The sequence below is a fragment of the Leptidea sinapis genome, chromosome 30 (genome assembly GCF_905404315.1).
Source record: "Leptidea sinapis chromosome 30, ilLepSina1.1, whole genome shotgun sequence".
In the NCBI taxonomy this organism is placed as follows: Eukaryota; Metazoa; Arthropoda; class Insecta; order Lepidoptera; family Pieridae; genus Leptidea; species Leptidea sinapis.
Window position 1 is genome coordinate 9,334,482 of NC_066294.1, and position 23,460 is coordinate 9,357,941.

General features: G+C 35.4%; 1 protein-coding gene across 1 annotated transcript; it reads left to right on the forward strand.

The window, feature by feature from the left end:
• The first annotated feature begins 868 nt into the window (after positions 1-868).
• LOC126973697 (synembryn-A) lies at positions 869-22,301 on the forward strand. The gene is made up of 8 exons (XM_050821025.1): positions 869-1,066; positions 1,140-1,279; positions 1,371-1,821; positions 7,450-7,649; positions 9,201-9,339; positions 11,058-11,301; positions 18,552-18,769; positions 21,068-22,301. Exons 1-8 carry the CDS (start codon positions 986-988, stop codon positions 21,221-21,223), a joined length of 1,629 nt encoding a protein of 542 aa, XP_050676982.1. The 5' UTR covers positions 869-985; the 3' UTR covers positions 21,224-22,301.
• The last annotated feature ends 1,159 nt before the right edge of the window (positions 22,302-23,460 follow it).

A 23,460-nucleotide genomic window follows, 5' to 3' on the forward strand; every position in this document is an offset into this window, starting at 1 on the left:
TAATTTACATAAACACGAAAAATCAATAGTGTAAAGCAATATTTCCGCGATTGTCGACAATTTTTAGTTGAATGACAGTGATGTGCTCTCGCCCCGCCTTTTTCTTTAGACTCACCGAACAGTTGGCTGACAGCTATTGGACCAGGTTCGGGGCAATAACCTTAGTTTTCTGGTAGAATATATAAGGCGGGGTTCTAAAAGTTTTTTTTACAACATTTAATATGTTATGTGCTTTTTATAACTTTTATTGGTGTTACTACATTTTTCTGCATATCCATGTTAAATATGTTACCTACAGGAATATTTCAACAGTTTATAATTTCAATTCAACTAAAAATCTATTAGATTCCTGTAATCTATTGCAAATAAAGAAGTACATTGTGTAGAACTTGCTTCGTTTAATGTAACTACTGCTCTATGAGAGTTTGTTTTTATATATAATATTTCCACATCTGAATCTAAACCAACTATCGTCAATACTATCTCAGTATATAAACCATAGACTCACAATAACAACTTCATTCAGCAGACAAACTGTTCAAACAGTTTTGCTGGGCTATGTTAGACTATGATTCTTTCTGTAAATGAGTAAAGATGAAAAATGAAAATAGTTTTGATAGTATTCAGAAAAATTCTAGATTATAATAATATCACTATCACGTTGCATTCACTTTTCGGGTATCTACATCCGAATGGGCGGAAAAAATTTAAGTTTGACATTTGCTTGATTTGAATTATTGAGTTTTGAGACTATTCACTTTTCTGAACAAAGAGTATAATAAAATTATATATGGAATGTTTCTGAGTTATATCTCATAGTGGTTTAATTCTCTTTGATCTCTATTGTGAACTGGGAAGTGTGAAGTATAAATTTATATAGATTGAAGATTCGATCAAATTCGATCTTTTCAACTTTTTAGTAAAAAGTAAAAAATATTAATTAACTAAGAAAGAGAAATATTTTATAAATGTTTATTTAATTGAAATGGAAGATAGCGATATTTGTATAGTTAGTGGCAAGGAATACGAGAGAGTGTTAAATGTTTTACAAATATTTTTGAGAAAAGTTCGTATTTGAATCTTAAATTAAATATTGTGAATGGAGTTGTTTGTAATTTGTATTCATATTTCACTTACAGAATGAGAATACGTTTACATTTCCTTCTCTAATGGAGAATAATAGGCGCATCACCTTATGGGCGGCATTATTTGATAAATTACAAGACGAATCAGCAAAATTGGTTCATTTTGTTTGTTTAGCAACACTGCGTGTATTAAGGTTAGATTAATACTGATCCAAGAATATAATTTACGACATTTGTACAATAAAGCTAATGAAATTGTGGTTAACATTAAAAATTAACTTTCAGCCGTGACAAAACTGATATTGACAATTTGGTTTGTGAAAAATGGATAATAACGTTGATTGATAAAGCTGGGTTATATATTTCTAATGACCCTGAAGGAACTGATGCATTGCCAAGTAAAGAGATAGCAGTAGAATCTCTCAAATGTCTGTGCAATATAGCATTTAACAGTGAGGTGGCAAGGGCATTATGTGCTCATACCAACATTGCACAAGGTTTAATTAACAGGTCTTACAAAGATATACAGTACAAAGATGATATTATGCTTTATGATATAAAATTGCTTTTTATTCTAACTGCACTGAGACAAGATATAAGAGTAAGCTTGAAAAGTGAGCTTTGTGGTATGAATCATCTATTAAACTGCCTGAATGATGTACTGATGGAAAAAGTTCCTATTAGTTCTTCTCCTTTAGACGATACACCAGCTGTTACTTCACAACATGTTCTTAATGTAAGTGGTCATAAATTTATTGTTAATTATAATTGGCATGATTGTTATCAGAAAAATATACCACTAGATTTTTCAGTTTATATGCAACTGTTTTAAATTTCTATCTTGGTAAGGTATTGTAGAATATACAATAATGTAATAAAGATATGTCATGGTTAACTTCAAAAAAAGCGTGTACACCTTCCTGATAGGCCGGCAATACTCTTGTGACTCCTCTGGTGTTGCAAGAGAATGTGGGAGGTGGTGATCACTTAACACCAGGTGACACATACACTCGTTTGTACTCCTAATCCATAAAAAAAAAGAATGACTTCAATGCCAATTACAGATTCTAATCAGATTATTCCAATTTAATATGTTAATGTCTTTTGAAATAGTTGTCATATCCACATGCAACTATTTTACTTAAAAAGCATAAGCATCAACTATGATTGCAGCTATTCTCCTTTTGTTATCGTCTATTCCCCCTCCTATTATTATTATGGGAGACTTTAACCTTTCCGAATCGGCGCGCTCCGGATCTCGCTGTACACTGTAGATCGGCAAGCTTCCGGCATTTTTGCGGCATTTTCCCCGTGTGTATTATTTTACGTGTAGTTATAAAATGCTTATAACTAGGGTGATTTGAGTGACTGTCACTGAAAGCTATTGAAACAAGCTATAAGACCATGTATAAATTATTCATATTGTCTTTCTTTTTTATTTCACACAGACTTTTCATTCGAAAAAAAGTGTAAAAATAGGTATATTTTAAAATAAATATTGTTATTATTGTTAATTACTTGTTTTATTTATTTCCTTTTATGTTTTTGTAATGAATAGTATATGTTAATTATAAAATAAAGCTTAAATCTCCACAAAGAACGATCTTCGTGTAAAGTCTTGATAACGACCGCTCGCTGCGCCGGCCGGGAACAAGTGGACACATAAGTGCTTTGTCCGTAAAGCTATGACGTCGAATATTGGTGGCCTTGAATCGTAACGGATTGAAATGTGTTTGGGAATTCACTCGTTCATAACTACGTAGGCAAATAAACCATCTTGTACACCTAATAAGGGTGAAAACTGGATGAGGTAAAAGAGTGCCCCGCGGCACAGCCGCTCTCATTTATTTTTGAATTACCAGTGCCCGCGGGCACGGCCGATGCGGAAAGGTTAATGCTCATCATCCCTCATGGGGTTCAAGTCACACTGACTATTTTGCCCTTTCCCTGTTGGATGTATTTGATGAAATCAATCTCTGCATAATCAATGATGGCTCTCCAACCCGAAGGGTTTCTCCTTCTCAAAATCACAAAAGTGCAGTTGATCTCACCTTATGTTCTCTGTGTCTGGCTCCTCTCCTTTCTTGGAACATCTTACATAATTCCCATGGTAGTGACCATTTTCCTATAATCATTTCTATCCCTGACAAAGTAATTCCACCCCAAAATTTTTCCCCATCTCTTAAATATAGATTAATAGAAGCAAATTGGCCTAAATATTCTTCTTGTCTTGATAAAAAAATTGCTGAGTTTCCAGTCACTAACCATTTTAATGCAGTAGATAATTATAATAAATTAGCTAATGCCATGATTACATGTGCTGACAACAACTTCCCTTTAAAAAAACCTGTTTCAAATAAGATTTCAACTCCTTGGTGGGACTCTGAGTGCACTGCTGCTGCTAAAGAAAGGAAATTAGCTGAATTAAATTACAATAGAAACATGTCCATGTCAAACTTTATTTATTATAAAAAAGTGGCGGCGAAGGCTACCCATTTATTCAGAAAAAAGAAAAAACAAGGTTGGATTAATTTTTGCCAGAATTTAAAACCAAGCACTCCATCCTCAACTGTCTGGAAACAAATTAAAAAATTTAGAGGTTCATTTTGTGATCAAGTGTGTGATTTTAATGTGGATCCTTCTGTATGGCTTGATTCCTTTTCAGATAGGATGTCCCCCCCTTCAGTTCCAAATATGGACTATTTTCCATCCCCCCCAATCCCTCTTGCCTCAACTCACAGTTTAGAGTCCCCCTTCTCATTCTCTGAACTTCTTCTTGCTCTGGATGGCCTAGTTGACTCTGCTCCTGGGGTAGATGGAATCCCATACTCTTTCATTAAAAATTCATCATCTACATCCAAGGAATATTATCTGAGCATAATCAATAACCTTTTTGATCTTGGTTCCATCCCTCCACCTTGGAAAAATCAGGTAATTATTCCATTACTTAAACCTGGTCAGAATCCATCTGAAGCTACCAGCTATAGGCCAATTGCCCTCTCTTCTGCTCTTGCAAAAGTTTCTGAAATCATGATTAAACATAGACTTGAGTGGTTTGTTGAAACCAATAATCTCCTTTCCAACTCCCAGTACGGTTTCAGAAAGGGCAAGAGCTCCTTAGATAGCTTAGGTATCCTTACAACTGACATTAGAATAGCACTCCTCAGAAAAGAACACCTTGTGGGAGTTTTTCTTGATATAGAATCTGCATATGATAACGTTTCACTTCCTCTACTCAGGAGTAAACTCAACCAGCTGAGTATCCCCGTGAAGTTATCATGTTTCATATGTAACATGTTAATGGAGAGATCCATCACTATTAAAGGTCCATCCTCTTACCTCCCTCCTAAGTCAGTTTGGAAAGGTTTACCTCAAGGCTCAGTCCTTAGTCCCCTTCTTTATAATCTGTATACCCATGACCTCAACAGTACCGTTACACCTTTCTGTCAGATACTGCAATATGCAGATGACATTGTCCTGTATTCTTCTGACAAGTCTATACAAGATTCATCTAATCATTTAAATAATGCTCTTGATTATCTTTCTGAATATTTAACACAACATGGACTGTCTCTATCAACATCTAAAAGTAAGGTAGTTTTATTTACAAATAAAAGAATTCTTCCACCTATTAAAATTAAAATTTATGATGTTGATCTACCAATTGTTAATAATGTTAAGTTTTTGGGTATTTGGTTGGATCACAAATTATCTGGCGTCAAGCATTTTGATTATGTCTCACAGAAATGTGAGAAAAATATTAATATTCTTCGCTCATTGTCTGGTGTCTGGTGGGGAGCTCACCCCGTCACTCAAAAATTACTATATAATGCCATAATTCGCACTCATTTAGATTATGGCACTATTTTCTTAATCCCAGCAAACAAAGCAGGTCTAAATAAATTGGACAGAATTCAGGCTAAATGTTTACGTATAGTATTGGGAGCTATGAAATCCAGCCCTATTAATGCAATGCAAGTAGAATGTGTGGATCCTCCCCTCTCACTACGTAGACAATTCTTTGCCAATAAATTTTTCTTTAAACTAGCTGGCTGCCGAGCTCATCCCTTACTCCAAAAATCAGAACAATTAGCTGTTTTATACAATGATAATAATATTGTACCTGAAGACAAAAGACCTTGCGTTATAAATAGTTACCTTTTATTTTCTCAGCTCTCTAACCCTCTCTTTCAATATTCTAAATTGCCTTTATTTTCTATGCCTTTCAATGCTCTTACTTTCCAACCCTCAGTAATTTTAGACTTAGGTGTTGATAAGTTTTCTATAGAAGCAAATAAAACTTTTTCTCATATAATGGACTCAGATTTTCGACATTGGTATAAAATCTACACGGATGCTTCAAAAACAGACATGAGTCTGGTTGGGGCTGCAGTATGGATTCCCTCAACAAGAATTATACTGAGTTATAGCTGCCCACCTACCACTTCTGTGTTTACAGGGGAATCAATTGCCATTCTTGAAGCTATTCTATTTGTTAAGTCTCACAACATGAACAATTCTATTATCCTTTCAGACTCTAAAAGTTGCCTCCAATCAATTCTCTCAAATCCATTTAAGACAAAAAGTCAGTTTCCCATCATTCTCAAAATAAGAGAAACTTTGAAAGAGTGCTATGAACTCAAAATTAACATAGTTTTAGCTTGGATTCCAGGTCACATGGGCATCTCTGGTAATGAAAATGCAGATGCCTGTGCTAGATCAGCTGCTCATTCAGGTTCCTTTCAGTATTCAGAAATATTCACTCATGACTTGTGCTCTACCCTGAAACCCAAGATGTATGAGAGTTGGTCAAACATTTGGCAAGTTTCCAAAACTTTAAAAGGCAAATTTTATGGAGAACTCCAACCAGAAATTCCTCAAAAACCTTGGTTCTCAAAATGTAGGATTTATAATAAAACAATAATCTCAACTATATGCCGCTTACGTTTAAACCATGCCTGCACTCCAGTCTTTCTAGCAAAACTTAGAATTAGGGATCATTCTCTATGTGATTGTGGCCTTGATGAGGGAAACATGGATCATTTATTCTTTAGTTGTCCCTTAATGCAATCTTCTCTGCACAATTATATACCCGCTGAAGTCCCCCGTCCAACCTCCGTTAAATGTCTCCTCTCCCTAGTTTACACTCCTTTTGTAAATATTTTGTGTAAATATATTAAAATAAATAAGATTAAGTTGTAAATATTATTTAGTACTAATATTAATTAATTATTTAAGTATTTCTATTTGTGTATGTCATTTATAGTCTTACAAGCATGTATATTATTTGTTTCAGATATTATTAGAAAATTAAACTTTATGTAATCTGAACACCGATTATTACCGTTAAACTTAGAAGACACATACTCAAAGCTTGGTAGTCTAATCTAACGTGATTCTGGCAAATCTGTGGTATATCTTCCACAGAAGCCACAGTAGGAAGAATAGAATAGAATAGAAGCATAAGAGGCATTTATTTTCTTAAAATTGATTTCTTTAGAATTCTTTTTGATGTCATTTCTAACACTATCACCGCTTGGGAAACGAATGGCACTCTGAGAGAGAAGAAGTAGCGTATGAAACTCTCCCAGCATTTGCGTTTCTGTTTAGTGAAATATACAATACTAGCTGCCCCGACAGATGTTGTTCTGTAGATAATAATAAAAAACTGTTTTATAGGAATTTGCCAATAATTTTTTCGTAAAAAATGCTCCCTGTTGTTATAGTAAAATTGTTTCACAGCGGAAGTGTCTAACTGTGTGTCACTAAATTCTTTCATAGAAAATAAGTCCATACAAAACAAATATTGAATAATTATGGGTCCCAAATCGAAATAAAAACTATCCTATCTCTCAAATTGGACCAAACTGCACTCCATGAAGTAATCCACATTAAAATCTGTTCATTAGTTTAGGAGTTTATCACGGACAAACAACGTGTCACGTAATTTATATATATTAAGATTGTAACATCAACTAGACCACTTGTATCATACTTCAAACAAAATTATGTGGTATAATAATATTTTCATTGGTTTTATTTTATTTAACCCTCTTTATTATTATATTGTTCTATCTATAAAAATACAATGCTATGAGGAATAATAATCTTTTTAAGGATTTTTGTTACACACCAAAGAAGTATAACTTGTACATAGGTAATTTCATACTAAAGTGGACTATGCAAAATAATACACTATCCATTAATATTTTCTTTCACTTTTAAGTTACAGTTGGCATTAAATTATGATTTTTATTTTTTTTTAAACTGCTATAATTTGTTACTTGAGTCTTTAGTCTTAAAAGTAGTTTTAAACGGAAATTAATCAAAATTAATTATCTAAACAATAGATTACAAATTTCAGGAGAACCGACAAGCAATAGTATGTGAGATACTGAAGACCCAGTTCAATATGTTATACCACTTAGGCTCGGAGGAGTCTGTTAGTCCGGAGGATGAAGCTATGTACCTCAAGTTGATGCCTCTTCTTACCTTCTTACTGAGAGCAGAAACTCATGAAAAATCTATGGAATTATTAAGTAATGTTGCTAATTTATTGACCAGGTATGTTAAGTTGGTGGATGATATCCTTATTTTTATGTTTGGATGTTGTGAGACTGCAAGGTGTTTTCTGTGTCTCTACAGAGAAGGCATCTGGTGCTTTTATCCAAACTGTTACTTGACAGCAGACTTGTTAAAGGGCTTGAGTCTCCCGGGTCTTCGATTCATTCAAGGCTCAAGTCTCCTATGAAGGCTCGAACTTCAGCCTCAAGCCATATTGCAAAGGCTCGAGCCCTAGTTCCGAGGATCAAGTCGCGACTCGAGCTCTGATTTAAAGGCTCACTACACAACTCCGGTATATAAATAAAGCTCGAGCTTCGACTCGAATCTTTTATTGAAGGCTCTTAAGCCTTTAAGTCTCGAGCTTTTAAGACCGTCGAGCCCTCAGAGCTCGAACTTTGAAGACTCAGTAGCTTCAACTCAGAGCTCATTTCTCACAACACTACTTGACAGTCCTCTGGCAATACATACATACATACACACTCACACCTTGTTGCCATCGGGGTAGGCAGAGACAATAGAATGCCATTTGCTTCTATCCTTACAAACCTCACGCGCTTCCTCTACATTCATTACTCTTTTCATACAATATGCTCGCCGGTTGCGAGTGCTTCGGACCTCTCCTTTTCTCGAAACGTCCCCAATTTGGTCGACGAATGTTCGAGGTCTTCCGTGACCTACTTGCCTATATTTGATTCGTCATTCTTTCTTCACTCATTCGCTCCGCGTGTCCAAACCATTTCAGCATTCCTTTTTCATTTCCTCTGACAAGTAATTCAAAAATTTTGGTAAGCTTGTTTGACTCTCCATTTGTGCCTTTCAAAATACCAGAAGTGAGATAAATCATTGTAATAAAAGTTATGTGGTATACAATTAGTCTGCCTGAGAGATAGCCCCATAGGGTTTTCTTATCACTAACCATCAGGTTACCTGCCCACTTATGGTGTATGGTATGGTGTGGGAAGCTCCTGTTTCCTCAATGAAACTCCTTAAGTGGGTCTATTTTACCTGCAGGATGGACCTGAACCTTTCTGGGATATTCACAGACTTTTCCAACTGACTTCATTAGGATAGGATTTTTGCCTTGTTAGGTTTTTTTTGGCAATCTTATACATCCATGATTTAATGACAGACTGTTCCACCTTTGATGTATTTTATTAGAATTTTAGTATTTGTATTTTGTAATTCTGTTCCACAAGTTGTTAAATTTGCAAATTTCTTATCAATCCTTTTTGGTACCTTCTAGTCCAAACTGAAAGAATACATAGAAATAAAATGCATAATTGTGTTTGTATCTTTGATATAAATAATTTTTTAGTTAGTAATAACTTCACTGCCAAAGAAACCTTTTTTGGATAAGAAGCATTACAAAAACTCAACACATTCTTTGAGATTTGAGAATTTATCGCATTCGAGATTCGTCATTAAAAAGATTCCAACCCGATGGGTCCTAAAAATAGGCATTATAGCATTGAAAAAGTGATATTTTCTTATTTTTCAATAAAATTATGATTTTTTTATGATTGAATTGTGCCTTACTTTTTGTTATTACAGTATACCGGCACCATTTTACAAATACCTTACACCCGAGCTCATTGAAGGACAAACATCAAAACATATTTATGATGGTAGAAATATGGAAGCTCTGTATACTCTTCTGCAATTACTGCAGCACAGATTGGCTATCACAACTGTAAGTATAGCTTATGAGAATAATTTACCTAACCTACCCTTAGGTAATAGTTATTTATGCAACTGTTGTGTAATAAGGGGTATTAAAACACGAATGTGGATTGTGATAATAGTATTACATGAGTGTTTTAATACCGAATTATCAGTTGCATACAAGACTATCTACACCCATAATATGAATCCTCTTAAAGATTCTGAAACAGTTGCTTACTGCTAACATTAAAATAGCCAGTCCTAGTAGTAAGCTAATATCATCCAATACTGATTACATATGCAAATAAACTAAGTATTAATGAAAGAATTATTTATTTTAGTAGTTATTTACATTTTGTGTAGAGCAATAATTAAAATTCACTTGAATATTATGTTCTTTTGCAGCGTTTAAAATGAATCGCTCATTTTTTGTAAAACAAAACAAAACAATAAAAATATCTAAGAAAAATGGCGGGGATTCGAATAACCTACTTATTTTAACGGCGCGCGACGTTCTGGTAGTGTGAAACGCGCGTAAACGAAAATGTTCTTTTTTTGAAATTCATACAGATACCACGCATCGAGCAATAAGAATGTGACTGTCTGTTGAAACTCTTTGAGCACGAAGGGGTTGAATTTTTTTTTCAATCCCTTCGTAGGAGTGTTGTTATGAAATTCAGTACAACATTACAACACTCGTTTGGATGATGTAATGGTTATTAGAACATTGGGTGTTTTAATGTTGGCAATTATAAGCTAACTGTTTCAGAATCTTTAATGGAGGATTTAAAGCATGGGTGTAGATAAATTATTATCTATACTAATATTATAAAGCTGCAGTGTTTGTTTGTTTGTTTGTTTGAACGCGCTAATCTCTGGTACTACTGGTCCGATTTGAATGATTCTTTCAGTGTTTGGTAGCCCATCAAAATTAGGGATCCGTAATAAAATTGCTATTTTGTAACACAAGGTGTAAAATCAAAAACCTATTTTTGCGTGCGCTGCAAAAACTATTGACAATAGAGCAAAATGATGTACAGGCTATAATATAGGCAATATTTTATTACTTATAAAACTATCGCGTGAATTATACTTTATATGGCAAAATAACGTTTGCCGGGTCAGCTAGTTATACATAAGTATTGTTAATGTATGTTATGATGCAGCATCATAAGATTCTTTTAATGACCATTTTTTAAGTGTGTGAAGTATTCACAGGGGTCACCTAGTTAGTCATTATATGTATATCACGGACACTCTTGATTCATAAAAGTTATTTAATTTGAAAATGTATAAACTCGTAAGTGTGAAATTAGATTGTGATTAATAATTTTTTTACTTAGATAATTTATTCGTCTAGATAGATACCCCCTTATTCATAATGATCCGCTAACTTTAAACAGCCGCTAAGGAGTGTTTTTACTCATTCTGACTTAGGTCAATAGAAGAAGACAGAGTGAGAATTAGTGCTTTTTTTATGCTTTAAGTTAGCAGACTATTATGAATAAGGGGGATAGTCTTTTGCTGTTAGACAACCGATAAAATCAGGCCAGGAATATTAGTTTAATGTGCGTGACAAGCTACGGCTTACACTCGCGATTTGTATGACACTTTGTGTTTGTGTGCGTGAATTTCTCAAATCCATTTTGATTATTTCTAAAGTCTATTTTTTTCAACGTTTTTTCACAGTTGTTGTAGTCTATCTAGATATATAAATAATGTAAGTTTTTTTTTATAAAATTACAGGGTACGAGTAACCAATACGAAAATTTGTCTCCAATATTGACTGTGCTCAACAAAAGTTCAAGGAATATCAGCTACCATCGTAAATATTTCCGTCAAATTGTGTTGCCTCCATTACGTGATGTGCACAGTCCACCAGAGAAGGGAAATACTCTGAGAAACCAACTGTGCAGACTTCTTACATCTCCGATCACTTCCGTTAGGGATTTGGTTGCAGAGTTTCTCTTTATACTTTGCAAAGAAAAAGGTAACAAATATATATAATACAAGTATAAAAAAATATATTGAATATAGATATTTTTTTTTTTTTTTTTTTTATGGAATAGGAGGACAAACGAGCGTACGGGTCACCTGGTGTTAAGTGATCACCGCCGCCCACACTCTCCTGCAACACCAGAGGAATCACAAGAGCGTTGCCGGCCTTTAAGGAAGGTGTACACGCTTTTCTTGAAGGTACCCATGTCGTATCGTCCCGGAAACACCGCACAAGGAAACTCATTCCACAGCTTCGTGGTACGAGGAAGAAAGCTCCTTGAAAACCGCACTGTGGAGGACCGCCACACATCCAGATGGTGGGGATGATATCGTAACTTGTGGCGTGTCGTGCGAAGGTGAAATTCGGCGGCAGGAATCAGGTTGAACAGCTCTTCGGAACACTCCCCGTGATAAATGCGGTAGAAGACACACAATGAAGCGACGTCTCTACGATATATATATATATATATATATATCTCTCTCTAGATATATATGTATATATATATAGATTATAGGTGCCACACCGGCTCCTTTTTGCCGTGAAGCAGTAATGTGTTTCTGTCTCAAGAGCGCAATAGCTAGTGAAAAATCTGGGCAAATGAGTAGTTGTACGCATTTGTAGTGCCGTTCGGAATTTTTGGCTTTTTCAAGAATCCTGAGCGGCACTGCATATCAATTACCATCAGCTGAACGTCTTACTTCACAAAGAAAAGCCCCGTTGTGGTACTCATAATCTAGCCGGCATCCGGCGTAAAGGAGCCTCCCACTGGTAATAGTGAATCTAAACAATACAATAATTGAATCACTTTTCTAGATAATGCTTCAGACATGAATATATAGTATAGTAGACAACCTGTATAGCCGAGTGGTTAGCGATCCTACCTACTAAGCTAGAGGTCCCGGGTTCGAATCCCGGTAGGTGCAAGCATTTATATGATGAATATACATGTTTGTTTCCGAGTCATGGATGTTTAAATGTATTTTTGTATGTTTATATGAATATATGTATGTTTAAGAAAGTATGTTGTCTATACAAATATTATAAAGAGGAAAGGTTTGATTTTTTGTTTGTTTGTTTGTTTGTATGAATTGAATAGGCTCCGAAACTACTTGGCAGATTTGAAAAATTCTTTCACTGTTGGAAAGCTACATCATTTCTGAGTGACATAGGCTATATTTCATTTTCAAAAAAAATAGGCATCCTTACTAAAATTACGATAACGTAATCCAAGGTGTGAAAAAAATATCAAAAAACTACCTTACATCGCGTGCGCTGCGAAAACTATTGATGATAGAACAAAATGATATACTACATTTTTTTAGAACACACCATTATCTACAAAAAATCAGCGGCAGCATATCTCTAACTATTACAGTCATGTCACAATAAGCGTTTTTTTATTGAAAAAAAGAAATTAAAATACCACCGCTACAAAAAGCTCTTTATTTGTACCTTGGTATTAACCCTTATCAAAATAAATGATGTATTATTTAAGACTGCTTCAATATCTTTATATTACTTTTTGAATTATTCGATTCTGACAATCCATTCAAAAGATATCACGAGTTAAAAAAAAATTAAAAAATAAACTGTATTCGGCTAGCTATGCGTTGTAGGCGTCACTCGGGCCGGGGTACGGGAGGGGGGTTAAGATCACGAAATAAACTTGCCGCGCGGCTTACTCGCGCGGTCGGCTCCCTACGTGATGGACGTGTGCGGAATTTACGCTTGATAATAATTCGTTTAGTAAGTAACTAAACCGATTTAAAAAGTTCTTTTCAGAACTAAACCCATTTATATAAAATATTGTTCACTTAGTTATTAACCTAATAAATTACTTGAATATTTTTCATGATTTTCAATTTAATTTTAATAAATAGTAGGTAGTTGTGTACGTTGTAATATAGTAGCATATATAGCTTACAGTTATGCTAATTTAGTTCAAAGGCATTTTTTCTTTTGTCATTTTGAAATGCCTAAAAGATCAAGATCTCAACTTTCTAGAAATAGTTCCCAGGCCAGGGCATCAAAAATACGTCGAAATGAAGAATCTTCATCAGAAACTGAAAATCGTCTTTCAATTCATAGACAATATGTGGCACAATCGCGTGCTAGAGAGTCGAGTACCGAGCGTTCGCAACGGCTCGCTGAACAAAATATGAGAACCGCTCTAATACGCGCGCGAGAATCCAGTTTGCAGCGTTCTCAACGGCTCGCTGAACAAAATGTGAGGACTTCTCGAGTCCGCGCGCGAGAGTCCAGTCTTGAGCGTTCAGAGCGACTAGCTGATCAAAATTTGAGAACCTCTCAAGCACGCGCGCGAGAATCGAGTCTTGAGCGTTTACAGCGTCTAGCTCAACAAAATTTGAGAACCTCTCAGGTACGCGCGCGAGAGTCCAGTCTTGAGCGTTCGCAGCGCCTTACTGAACAAAATCTAAGAACCTCTCATGTGCATGCGCGAGAGTCAAGTACTCAGCGTTTACAGCGGCTTGAAGAGCAAAATATCAGAAATATTCAATCTCGCACTAGGGAATCAAGCTCTGAGCGTTTCCAACGCCTTCAAGATCAGAGAGAACGACAACAGACGTCAAGAGCGAGAAGTCGCAATCAAGTTTTAGCCCACAGTAAAAGATCGGCTTTTAGATACGATCCACAGATTGATTATGCTCAACAGTCTTCCGTCCAAATCGGCGACATGAATAAGATCTGCCCTAAGTGTTCAGCCAAAAAATGGGTCGATGAAACTAATGGCATGTGCTGTGCTTCTGGAAAAGTTAGTCTCCCCAGTATTCAGGAACCACCACAGCCAATAAAAAATCTTTTGACAAATAATCATTCGCTATCTAGACATTTCATAACCAACATCCGTAAGTACAATAGCCTATTTCAAATGACTTCGTTTGGCGCCAAAGAAATAAGAGAGGGTAATTTTATGCCAACTTTTAAAATAGAGGGACAGGTATATCATCTTATTGGTAGCCTTTTACCACCACCAGGCCAAAATCCACAATACTTGCAGGTATATTTCATTTCAGACGCAGATCAGCTATCATTGAGGTCAAACATAGCTCCAACGCTGAAAATAGATTTAATTAACGAACTACAGACCGCACTGAATAGCCACAATGTATATATACGAAGCTTTAAACAAAACATAGAACGCAATTCTTCGGATAATTTAAAATTAATTATTCATTCCGACCGCCCACCACAGACAGCACACCCGGGTAGATACAATGCTCCAGCTGTAAATGAGGTAGCCGTTCTCTTGGTTGACGAAGAAAAAGGCCCCAGAGATATAGTGCTCCACGGAAGAGACGGCCAACTTAAAAGGGTCTCTGAGTTACACCGATCGTATGATCCACTACAGTATCCCTTAATGTTCGTGAAAGGAGAAGACGGTTATTATTTAACCATTCCGCAGGAAGGTACAGCGCGTAACAAAACTGTGACGTGCATGCAATTTTATGCATTTAGGTTGATGGTTAGAGCTAACTGTTTTAATGCATTACATTATTACAGGGACTTATTTAGTCAATATATTGTCGATATGATGGCAAAAATGATATCGGAACGATTGAATTACATATGTCGTAACCAACAGAGACTAAGGGCTGAAGAATACATTCATCTCAGAGATGCTTTAAATCAAGACGGAAATGTTGACCCATCAAATATCGGTCAACGCGTAATCTTGCCATCTTCATTTACAGGTTCTCCGCGTTACCTGCATGAAAAAACCCAAGACGCGATGACTTATGTCCGAAATTACGGGAGACCAGACTTATTTGTCACATTTACGTGCAACCCCGAATGGCCTGAAATTAAAGCGGAACTACTACCTGATCAGCGATCTTTCGATCGTCATGACATCATTTCAAGGGTGTTTCATTTGAAAATGAAGAAATTCTTAAATTTATTCGTTAAAAATGAAATATTCGGCAAAGTGAAATGTTACATGGCAAGTGTAGAATGGCAGAAGCGAGGTTTACCACACTGTCATTTGCTGTTTTGGCTAGAAACAAAAATCCAACCAGACGAAATTGATAGCGTCATAGTTGCGGAACTGCCCAACCAACAAAACGATCCGATATTGTACGATATCGTAACAAAAAATATGGTGCACGGACCATGCGGAGAACATAACTTATCAGCACCATGTATGAAAAACGGTATTTGCACAAAAAAATACCCACGACGTTTAGTCAACGAAACTCAGACTGGAGAGGACGGATATCCAGTTTATCGTCGTCGTGATGCCGCAAATGGAGGACTGAGCGCTTCGCTAAATATCAGAGGCAGAAATTTCACTATAGATAATAGTTGGATTGTCCCATATTCTCCACTTTTGTGCAGGACGTTTAATGCTCACATAAATGTAGAGTACTGTCACTCAGTTCAAGCCATCAAATACATTTGTAAATACATAAATAAAGGATCGGACCAAGCTACATTTGGCGTCAGAAACCCAAATGATGAAGTGGAAAACTACGTAAATGGCCGTTACATAAGTACTTCCGAAGCTGCTTGGCGAATATTCGAATTCCCGATCCATGAGCGGCATCCTACAGTTTTGCAGTTAGCTGTCCACTTAGAAAATGGCCAAAGGGTGTATTTTACCACAGAAACGGCTGTACAAGTGGCCCAAAATCCACGTAAAACAACATTGCTGGCTTTTTTTGAGCTCTGTAATGAAGATGAATTCGCAAAAACACTTCTTTACCACGAAGTCCCGCAATACTACACATGGGCCAATAATAAGTTCACCAGAAGGAAGCGTGGTGAGAATGTAGTTGGCTATCCAGGCATAAAAAAAGATTCCGCTTTAGGTAGAGTCTACGGTGTCCATCCTTCTCAATCCGAGTGTTTCTATCTTAGGATGTTGCTGCACCACGTACGCGGTCCAACTTCATTCCAGTACTTGAAAACCGTTGACGGAGTTCTGAAAGAAACGTATCAAGCTGCTTGCCGTGCTAGAGGTTTGCTAGAAAAAGATGACCATTGGGAAAATACTCTCAGAGAAGCTTGGCTTTCTCAATGTCCATTACAATTGAGAGAATTGTTTGTGGTCATACTTTTATTTTGTCAGCCATTGGAACCATTAAAATTATGGAACATTTTCAAAGACGATTTATGTGAAGATATTAGACACAGAATCAGACAGCAAAATCAAGACATCACCTTACCATACAATGAGGACATTTATAACGAAGGTTTGATACAAATAGAAAATAAACTGTTGCAATTAAATGACAAAAGCCTAAGTGATTTCGGATTACCATCATCAGTTCGTACAGAAAGCAATGCAGCAGAGACTATGACTCATCGCTATGATACAAATAATTTGACCGCTTTTGTCAATGAAAACCTGCCAAAGTTAGTCCCAGATCAAAGACATGCTTTTGAAACTATAGTCGATAGCGTCATTCATGACAAAAGAAAAGTTTTCTTTTTGGATGCACCTGGTGGAACGGGAAAGACGTTTCTTGCAAATTTGATACTTGCTAAGATAAGACAATCAGGGAAGATAGCAATAGCAGTTGCTTCCTCAGGAATTGCTGCAACTCTCTTGAAGGATGGCAAAACTGCTCATTCTACTTTTAAACTTCCACTATCCGTCAATCTTGAACAACAATCTACATGTTCCATCCGCAAAAATGGACCTATTGGTAAATTACTACAAGACGCCTCATTGATTATGTGGGACGAATGCACGATGAGCCATAGAGCACATATAGAGGCCGTGAACAGAACCTTACAGGATCTAAGGAACTCCTCTGCAGTCATGGGCGGGATTACTTTTGTATTTGCTGGAGATTTTCGACAGACTCTCCCCGTTATTAACAGAGGCACGCGAGCAGATATCATCAAGGCATGCTTGAAATCGTCTCCCTTATGGACTACGATTGAAACATTAAAATTAAGGACAAATATGAGAGCTCATCTTCATGGAATCACTGATAGCGATTTCCCACAGCAACTGCTAAAACTTGGGGAAGGAATTTTTCCAACTCCAAATTTAAGCGGTCATTGTGACATTCTTCTGGATGAGTCTCTAGGCCAAATACTCCATAATTTGGAAAATTTAATAGATTCTGTATGCCCTGATATCGAGAATTTGCACGAAAGAGACTTCCATTGGCTGTGTTCTCGGGCTATAGTATCACCTAAGAATGATACTGTCAATGAAATAAACAATCTGATTGTTCAAAAAGTCCCCGGCCAAACAAAAACATACAAATCGATCGACACTGTAACGAATATTGAAGATGCAGTCCATTATCCACAGGAATTTTTAAATTCGTTGAACCCTTCTGGACTGCCACCCCATGAATTGACGTTAAAAATCGGAATCCCAATCATGCTTTTAAGAAATTTAAACCCTCCGAGCATGTGTAATGGGACGAGGCTGCTTATTAAGGAGTTAAAGGACAATTTAATAGTAGCAACTATTATCACTGGCCCAGCAGGTGGTCAACTAGCTCATATACCGAGGATACCGATGATCCCAACTGATCTGCCAATCCCATTTAAACGGCTTCAATTTCCGGTAAAAACATCTTTCGCATTAACAATTAACAAGTCCCAAGGCCAAACCTTCGAATTAGTAGGGATCGATCTGCGAAAGAAATGTTTTACTCATGGTCAACTGTATGTTGGTCTATCGCGAGTCGGAGCCCCTGAAAATCAATTTATTTTGCTGCCACAAAATAAAACATCAAATATTGTTTACAGAGAAGCTCTAACAAAATAAATGTATTTTCTTTTAGGGTTATGACCTCAATAATTGAAAAAAAAAACAAAAAATTAAAAAAATATATCAAAAAAAAGAAAAAAAACCCCAAAAATATACAAAAAAAAACACATAAATACAAAAAAATCATTAAATAATATCTGAATTTAATTATTCTTATTTTTTTTTTATTTACTCTTTTTTAGGAGCTCGACGCAAAAAGGGATGAATATGTGTCATATTATTATTATTATTATGAATGTGTTAAAATTAACAAATCTAAATGTAATGTTTAATGCCCGTGCGAAGCCGGGACGGGCCGCTATACTTTATATGGCAAAACAACGTTTGCCGGGTCAGCTAGTATTAAATATATCATTGTCTTGTAACCCATAACACAGGCTATATATGCTTAACTTGGGGCAAAATAATTTGTGTAAAAAGTGTGTCAATATTATTATTATACTATATTATATATCAATAAATTCTTAGTAAGCATTATTTTCAGTTGGAAGAATGGTAAAGTACACTGGTTTCGGCAATGCGGCCGGACACTTGGCTCATAAGGGCCTGATGTCTGGGGGGCAAGGCCCTGTACAATACTCCTCAAGCAGCGAGGACTCTGACACAGAGGAGTATTTAGAGGCCCAACCTAATATCGATCCAGTTGTGGGATGTACTAGACCGCCCAGGGTTAACCCATTTGAAGGAATGACAGAAGAACAGGTGAGGAGCTAGAGATGCAATTTAGCTGTTTTATTGTAAATTATATGAACTTTTATATAATACACAATCATTACAATAAACTGTGTTCGCGATGAACAAAAGAAAGATTGATATCTTCTTAAAGATTTATATTTCGTATGTCGTTAACAGGATTAGATAAAATAGTTCTTGTGTAGTTGAGGTGTCGTGTGCAAGTAGTTGAAGTAGAAAAGTGAATGAATGAATGTTGTATTTGACAGATAGATGAAGGATGAAGTATGATTGACAGAGTAGGTAACTGGAGTAATATTAGAGTAATTGTTTGATAGGTTTACGTGTATGGCTCAATATAATAATAAAATTAAATTAAATCCAGTCGACGATAGGAAATCTGGCGTCAACAATCTGTTTTTAAGTGGAATTCCATAGAGTAATCGTGTGCTGTGTTGTGTTAAAAATAGAAGCAATTAAAAAAAAAAGTTTTTTTTTACATAAATAAAACTATTTTTTTAATAAGAACCGTTCAATGAGCATGAATTAGTTCTCTTCTTGTTCATATGCTAAAAAGCTAATTAGAATAGTTTTTCAACAATTGGTCGCTCTAAATACAAATTAGATTCAAAGCAATTTATTAGTTTATTTTTAATTATTTATGTAGAAAACACAACCGTCTCGGTTCGCTCTTGCTTCGCGTCTCGCATTCTCTCTCTGTATGACGTCGGTCATACAAAGCCAGCTAATACAACTATCTCGCTCACGCCTCGCTTCGCGCGCTTGTCTTTGGTTTCTCCTGGCGTGACACGACTATCGGTTCGCCACGTATTCGGTTTGATTTCACTTTTCTTTAATGAAATGAAATGAAATGAAATTTTATTTGCAGGAAACATTGTACTTAAGATGTTAACAATATAATGGATAATCCAATATGTGTCGTTAATTGACATGCAAAATATGTTACAAAATTGTCTAAACACTACTCGTAGGTACTGTTATACCGAAACATGTCGGATTTCACAATAATATCATTAATATTTATAAAATAAAATTTTAAGATATTATAGTATGAGACGTAAATAACTTAATAATTCATTTAGTACCTATGTATAATATTAACAAATTCAATGTGATAAAAGTATATTAATTTACATATATTATTATCAAATAGACTAATTCATTTTGTATTGAAAAATTCATTTAAACTATAGAAGCACTTATTTGTTAACCACTGATGCAGTCTTCTTTTAAAAACTTTGAACGGTAAATCTTTCAATTCATTGGGCAATTTATTATATATTTTCACAGACATGCTTTAACAATTTCTACTAAAAGATGCAGTTCTACAGAAGGGCATTATGAGTTTATTTGGATACCTTGTGTTTAAAACCTTCTGGCTTTTTTTTGTATAGAAATCACACATATGTTTTTGAACAAATAGGCTTATCTCATAAATGTATAGGCATGGCAGCGATAGAATTTTCAACTTTTTAAATAGCGGTCTAGATTTGTGACTAGATTCAAACGATACTATACATAACAAAATGAAAACGCTTTCGGTTGGCTGTCTGTTTGACAACAGCTTATAGAGAAACATATAATAATGTAGATATAACCCCGTGCGTTGAATAGCGAAGGAACCACTCTATATTAATTTCACCAAGATGGCTGACTGTCCCTGTCTAAACGCACGAGGTTCATGCTAAGTATTGTAGAATTAGGGTTGGACTTAGTATCCCGTAGCACGAATTTTGATGTAAAAAATATTGTATTTGATAGAGACCACGATTATAATGATACCACTCTTATTACAAGGTAATGCACCGTTTTCAAGAAAATAACAATAAAAATCTAACCTAAAACAGGTAAATCACGTAAATAAGTATCCTGTAGCACGAATTTGGATTTATAAAATATTGTAGTTGATAGAGCTTTAGTCCACGATTATAATGATACCACTGTTATTACAAGGTAATGCACCATTTTCAAGAAAATAACGAAAAAAATTCTAACCTAAAACAGGTAAATCACGTAAATAAACACTACATGAGGTCGAATTAAAATGATTTCATGACAGTTTTTAGCCTCCCGCCGCGATGTCAGTAGTGTTTATTTACGTGATTTACCTTTTTTGGGGTAAAATTTTTTTCGTTATTTTCTTGAAAACGGTGCATTACCTTGTAATAATAGTGGTATCATTATAATCGTGTACTAAAGCTCTATCAACTTCATTATTTTTTACCTCATAATTCGTGCTCGTGGTGAAAGCCTTCTCCACTCTCTTCCTTTTATGTATTACTCATAAAATATTTTCTTGTTTTACAGAAAGAGTACGAGGCGATGAAATTAGTGAATCTTTTTGATAAAATGGTGTCAGAAGGGATTGTGAAGCCAGCCACAATAGGTCCGGATGGAAAACCCAAACCTGTGGACCATGTTTTGGAGTTTAGGGAAAACGCACCAAACCGACCACAATCTTAGATCTTTTTAAAGTAAAATATAAAATCCACGGCTTACGAAGCTCAAGAAAGTGATTGGGTCTTGACTCCAGCACATGTTCAGCGACAGTATTTTGACTTTATATTAACATTCTTTGCTTCAGTGTGAGACAGTTTGTTTAGTATGTGCCCGTTGTTCAGCCACTCTGTTGCACTCTGTCAACTCATGTAGCATTGTCCTGCCTTCATTCATCCCATGCATAAAGAGCTGAATTTTTTAAAAAAAATAACGGACGAGACGAGCAGGACGTTCAGCTGATGGTAATTTATACGCCCTGCCCATTACAATGCAGCGCCGCTCAAGATCATTGAAAAACCAAAACTACAACTGCGCACGTCACCTTTCAAGTTTCATTTGCCCAGTAATTTCACTAGCTGCGGCGTCCTTCAGACGGAAACACAGTTAATGCCTTCACATTACTGCTTCACGGCAGAAAAAGGCGCTGTTGTGGTTCCCATAATCTAGCCGGCATCCTGTGCAAAGGAGCCTCCCAATGGTAAAACTGACTTTTATACTGATGGTTAAACAGTTGCTTATTGAAGTGACAGTGGCCTGTTATAATATTTTAATCTTGCATAATTTATCCCTGTGTAGGGCATAAAACCCATCTACATCCCATAAAAGTTACTTTAACTATCTTGGGTCTTTTAGCAACACCTAAATAACAATTATATGCTTCATCATCATCAGTTGAAAGATATCCTCCCCCAAATATCTCCATAATGATCGTTCCTTCATCAGGCCTATCAATTGGTCCATCTTGTGGGGCGGCTGCCAACTGATATTCTTATAACAGCTTATTTATTTATATAATGTTGATCTCTATTTAATATGTATTGTAGTGCATTTGAGATTGTAGCATAGGTTTATTTATATAAGACAAATTTTATGAACTTAACTTGTTATAGTAGAATAATGGGATTGTAAATGATTTTTTGAATAATTAATTTATATTTATTAGAAGGGAGTTTATATTAACAACATAATATACTTTAGAATAAGTGTAAATCTAAGTCAGAATGATAAGTAGTACATTTCTTAATTAAATTATGTTACTTTATATATATTTATGTTTATAATAATATAATTATTATTTATCTACACCCATTCTTTTAATCGTCTATTAAAGATTCTAAAACAGTTAGCTTATTGCCAACATTAAAACACCCAATGTCCTAATAACCATTACATCATCCAAACGAGTGTTGTAATGAAATTCGGTACAACATTACAACATCCGTTTTAATAATAACACTCGTTTGGATGATATTATGGTTAATAGGTCTGGCTTTTTTAATGTTAGCAATAAGCTAACTGTTTCAGAATCTTTTATAGAGAATTCATGTTATGGGTGTAGATAAGTCTTGTATGCAACGGTTGATAATTAGGTATTAAATCACTCATGTGATACTATTATACACCCACATTCGTGTTTAAATACCACGTATTACACAACAGTTGCATAAATAAGTAATAAATAAATACAATAAAAAAAATTATTGTCTTTATTTTAATGTTTGACGTTTTAGAGAAATGGCCGCCGTCCAAAATTATGATTTCAACAATATGGATATCGTATCCCAGGTTCTCGAGTGTGCAGAGAACGAATTTTATGAGCCATCTTGGATTTAAAAAATGATGCCAAATTTCACTTCAAAACATACCGACGTATTGAGAACCTCCTCCTTTTTTGAAGTCGGTTAAAGAGTGGCCGTTAATGTTCTCATGAGTTCAACTTTTTCCGAACATATGGAAAATTCAGTAATTTAAAAGAAAGATTTATAGTGACTATTCAAAGCGCTTAGTTTAAGCCTAATTGAATTAAGTTTATTTGAATTTGAATACTTATAACATGTGGCGTCGTACATTATAGCCGCCAATCAATATCTACCAATAAACACAAAAAACTATCCCAGCGGAGGAACTCTGGGTATATAGTACTTCCATAGCTGGCAGCATATTTTTTAATGGCGGCTGTTTTGCTTACAAAATATTTTGCTGTTTTGACGAACGTATTAGCTTAAATTATAAATTGTGAAATAGTATTTAGGTGTGAAATGTGATTTTCGTATCATAATTTTTATTATAATACGGTTTGTGACACCCTTTCACTGCACAGTAAGTCATTTTTCAATTAAATTTCGCGCACTGAATGTCATGGAAGTTGACAGAATGACACTGACGCGGCGGAAAACGTATGTGGTCATAAACTACCACAT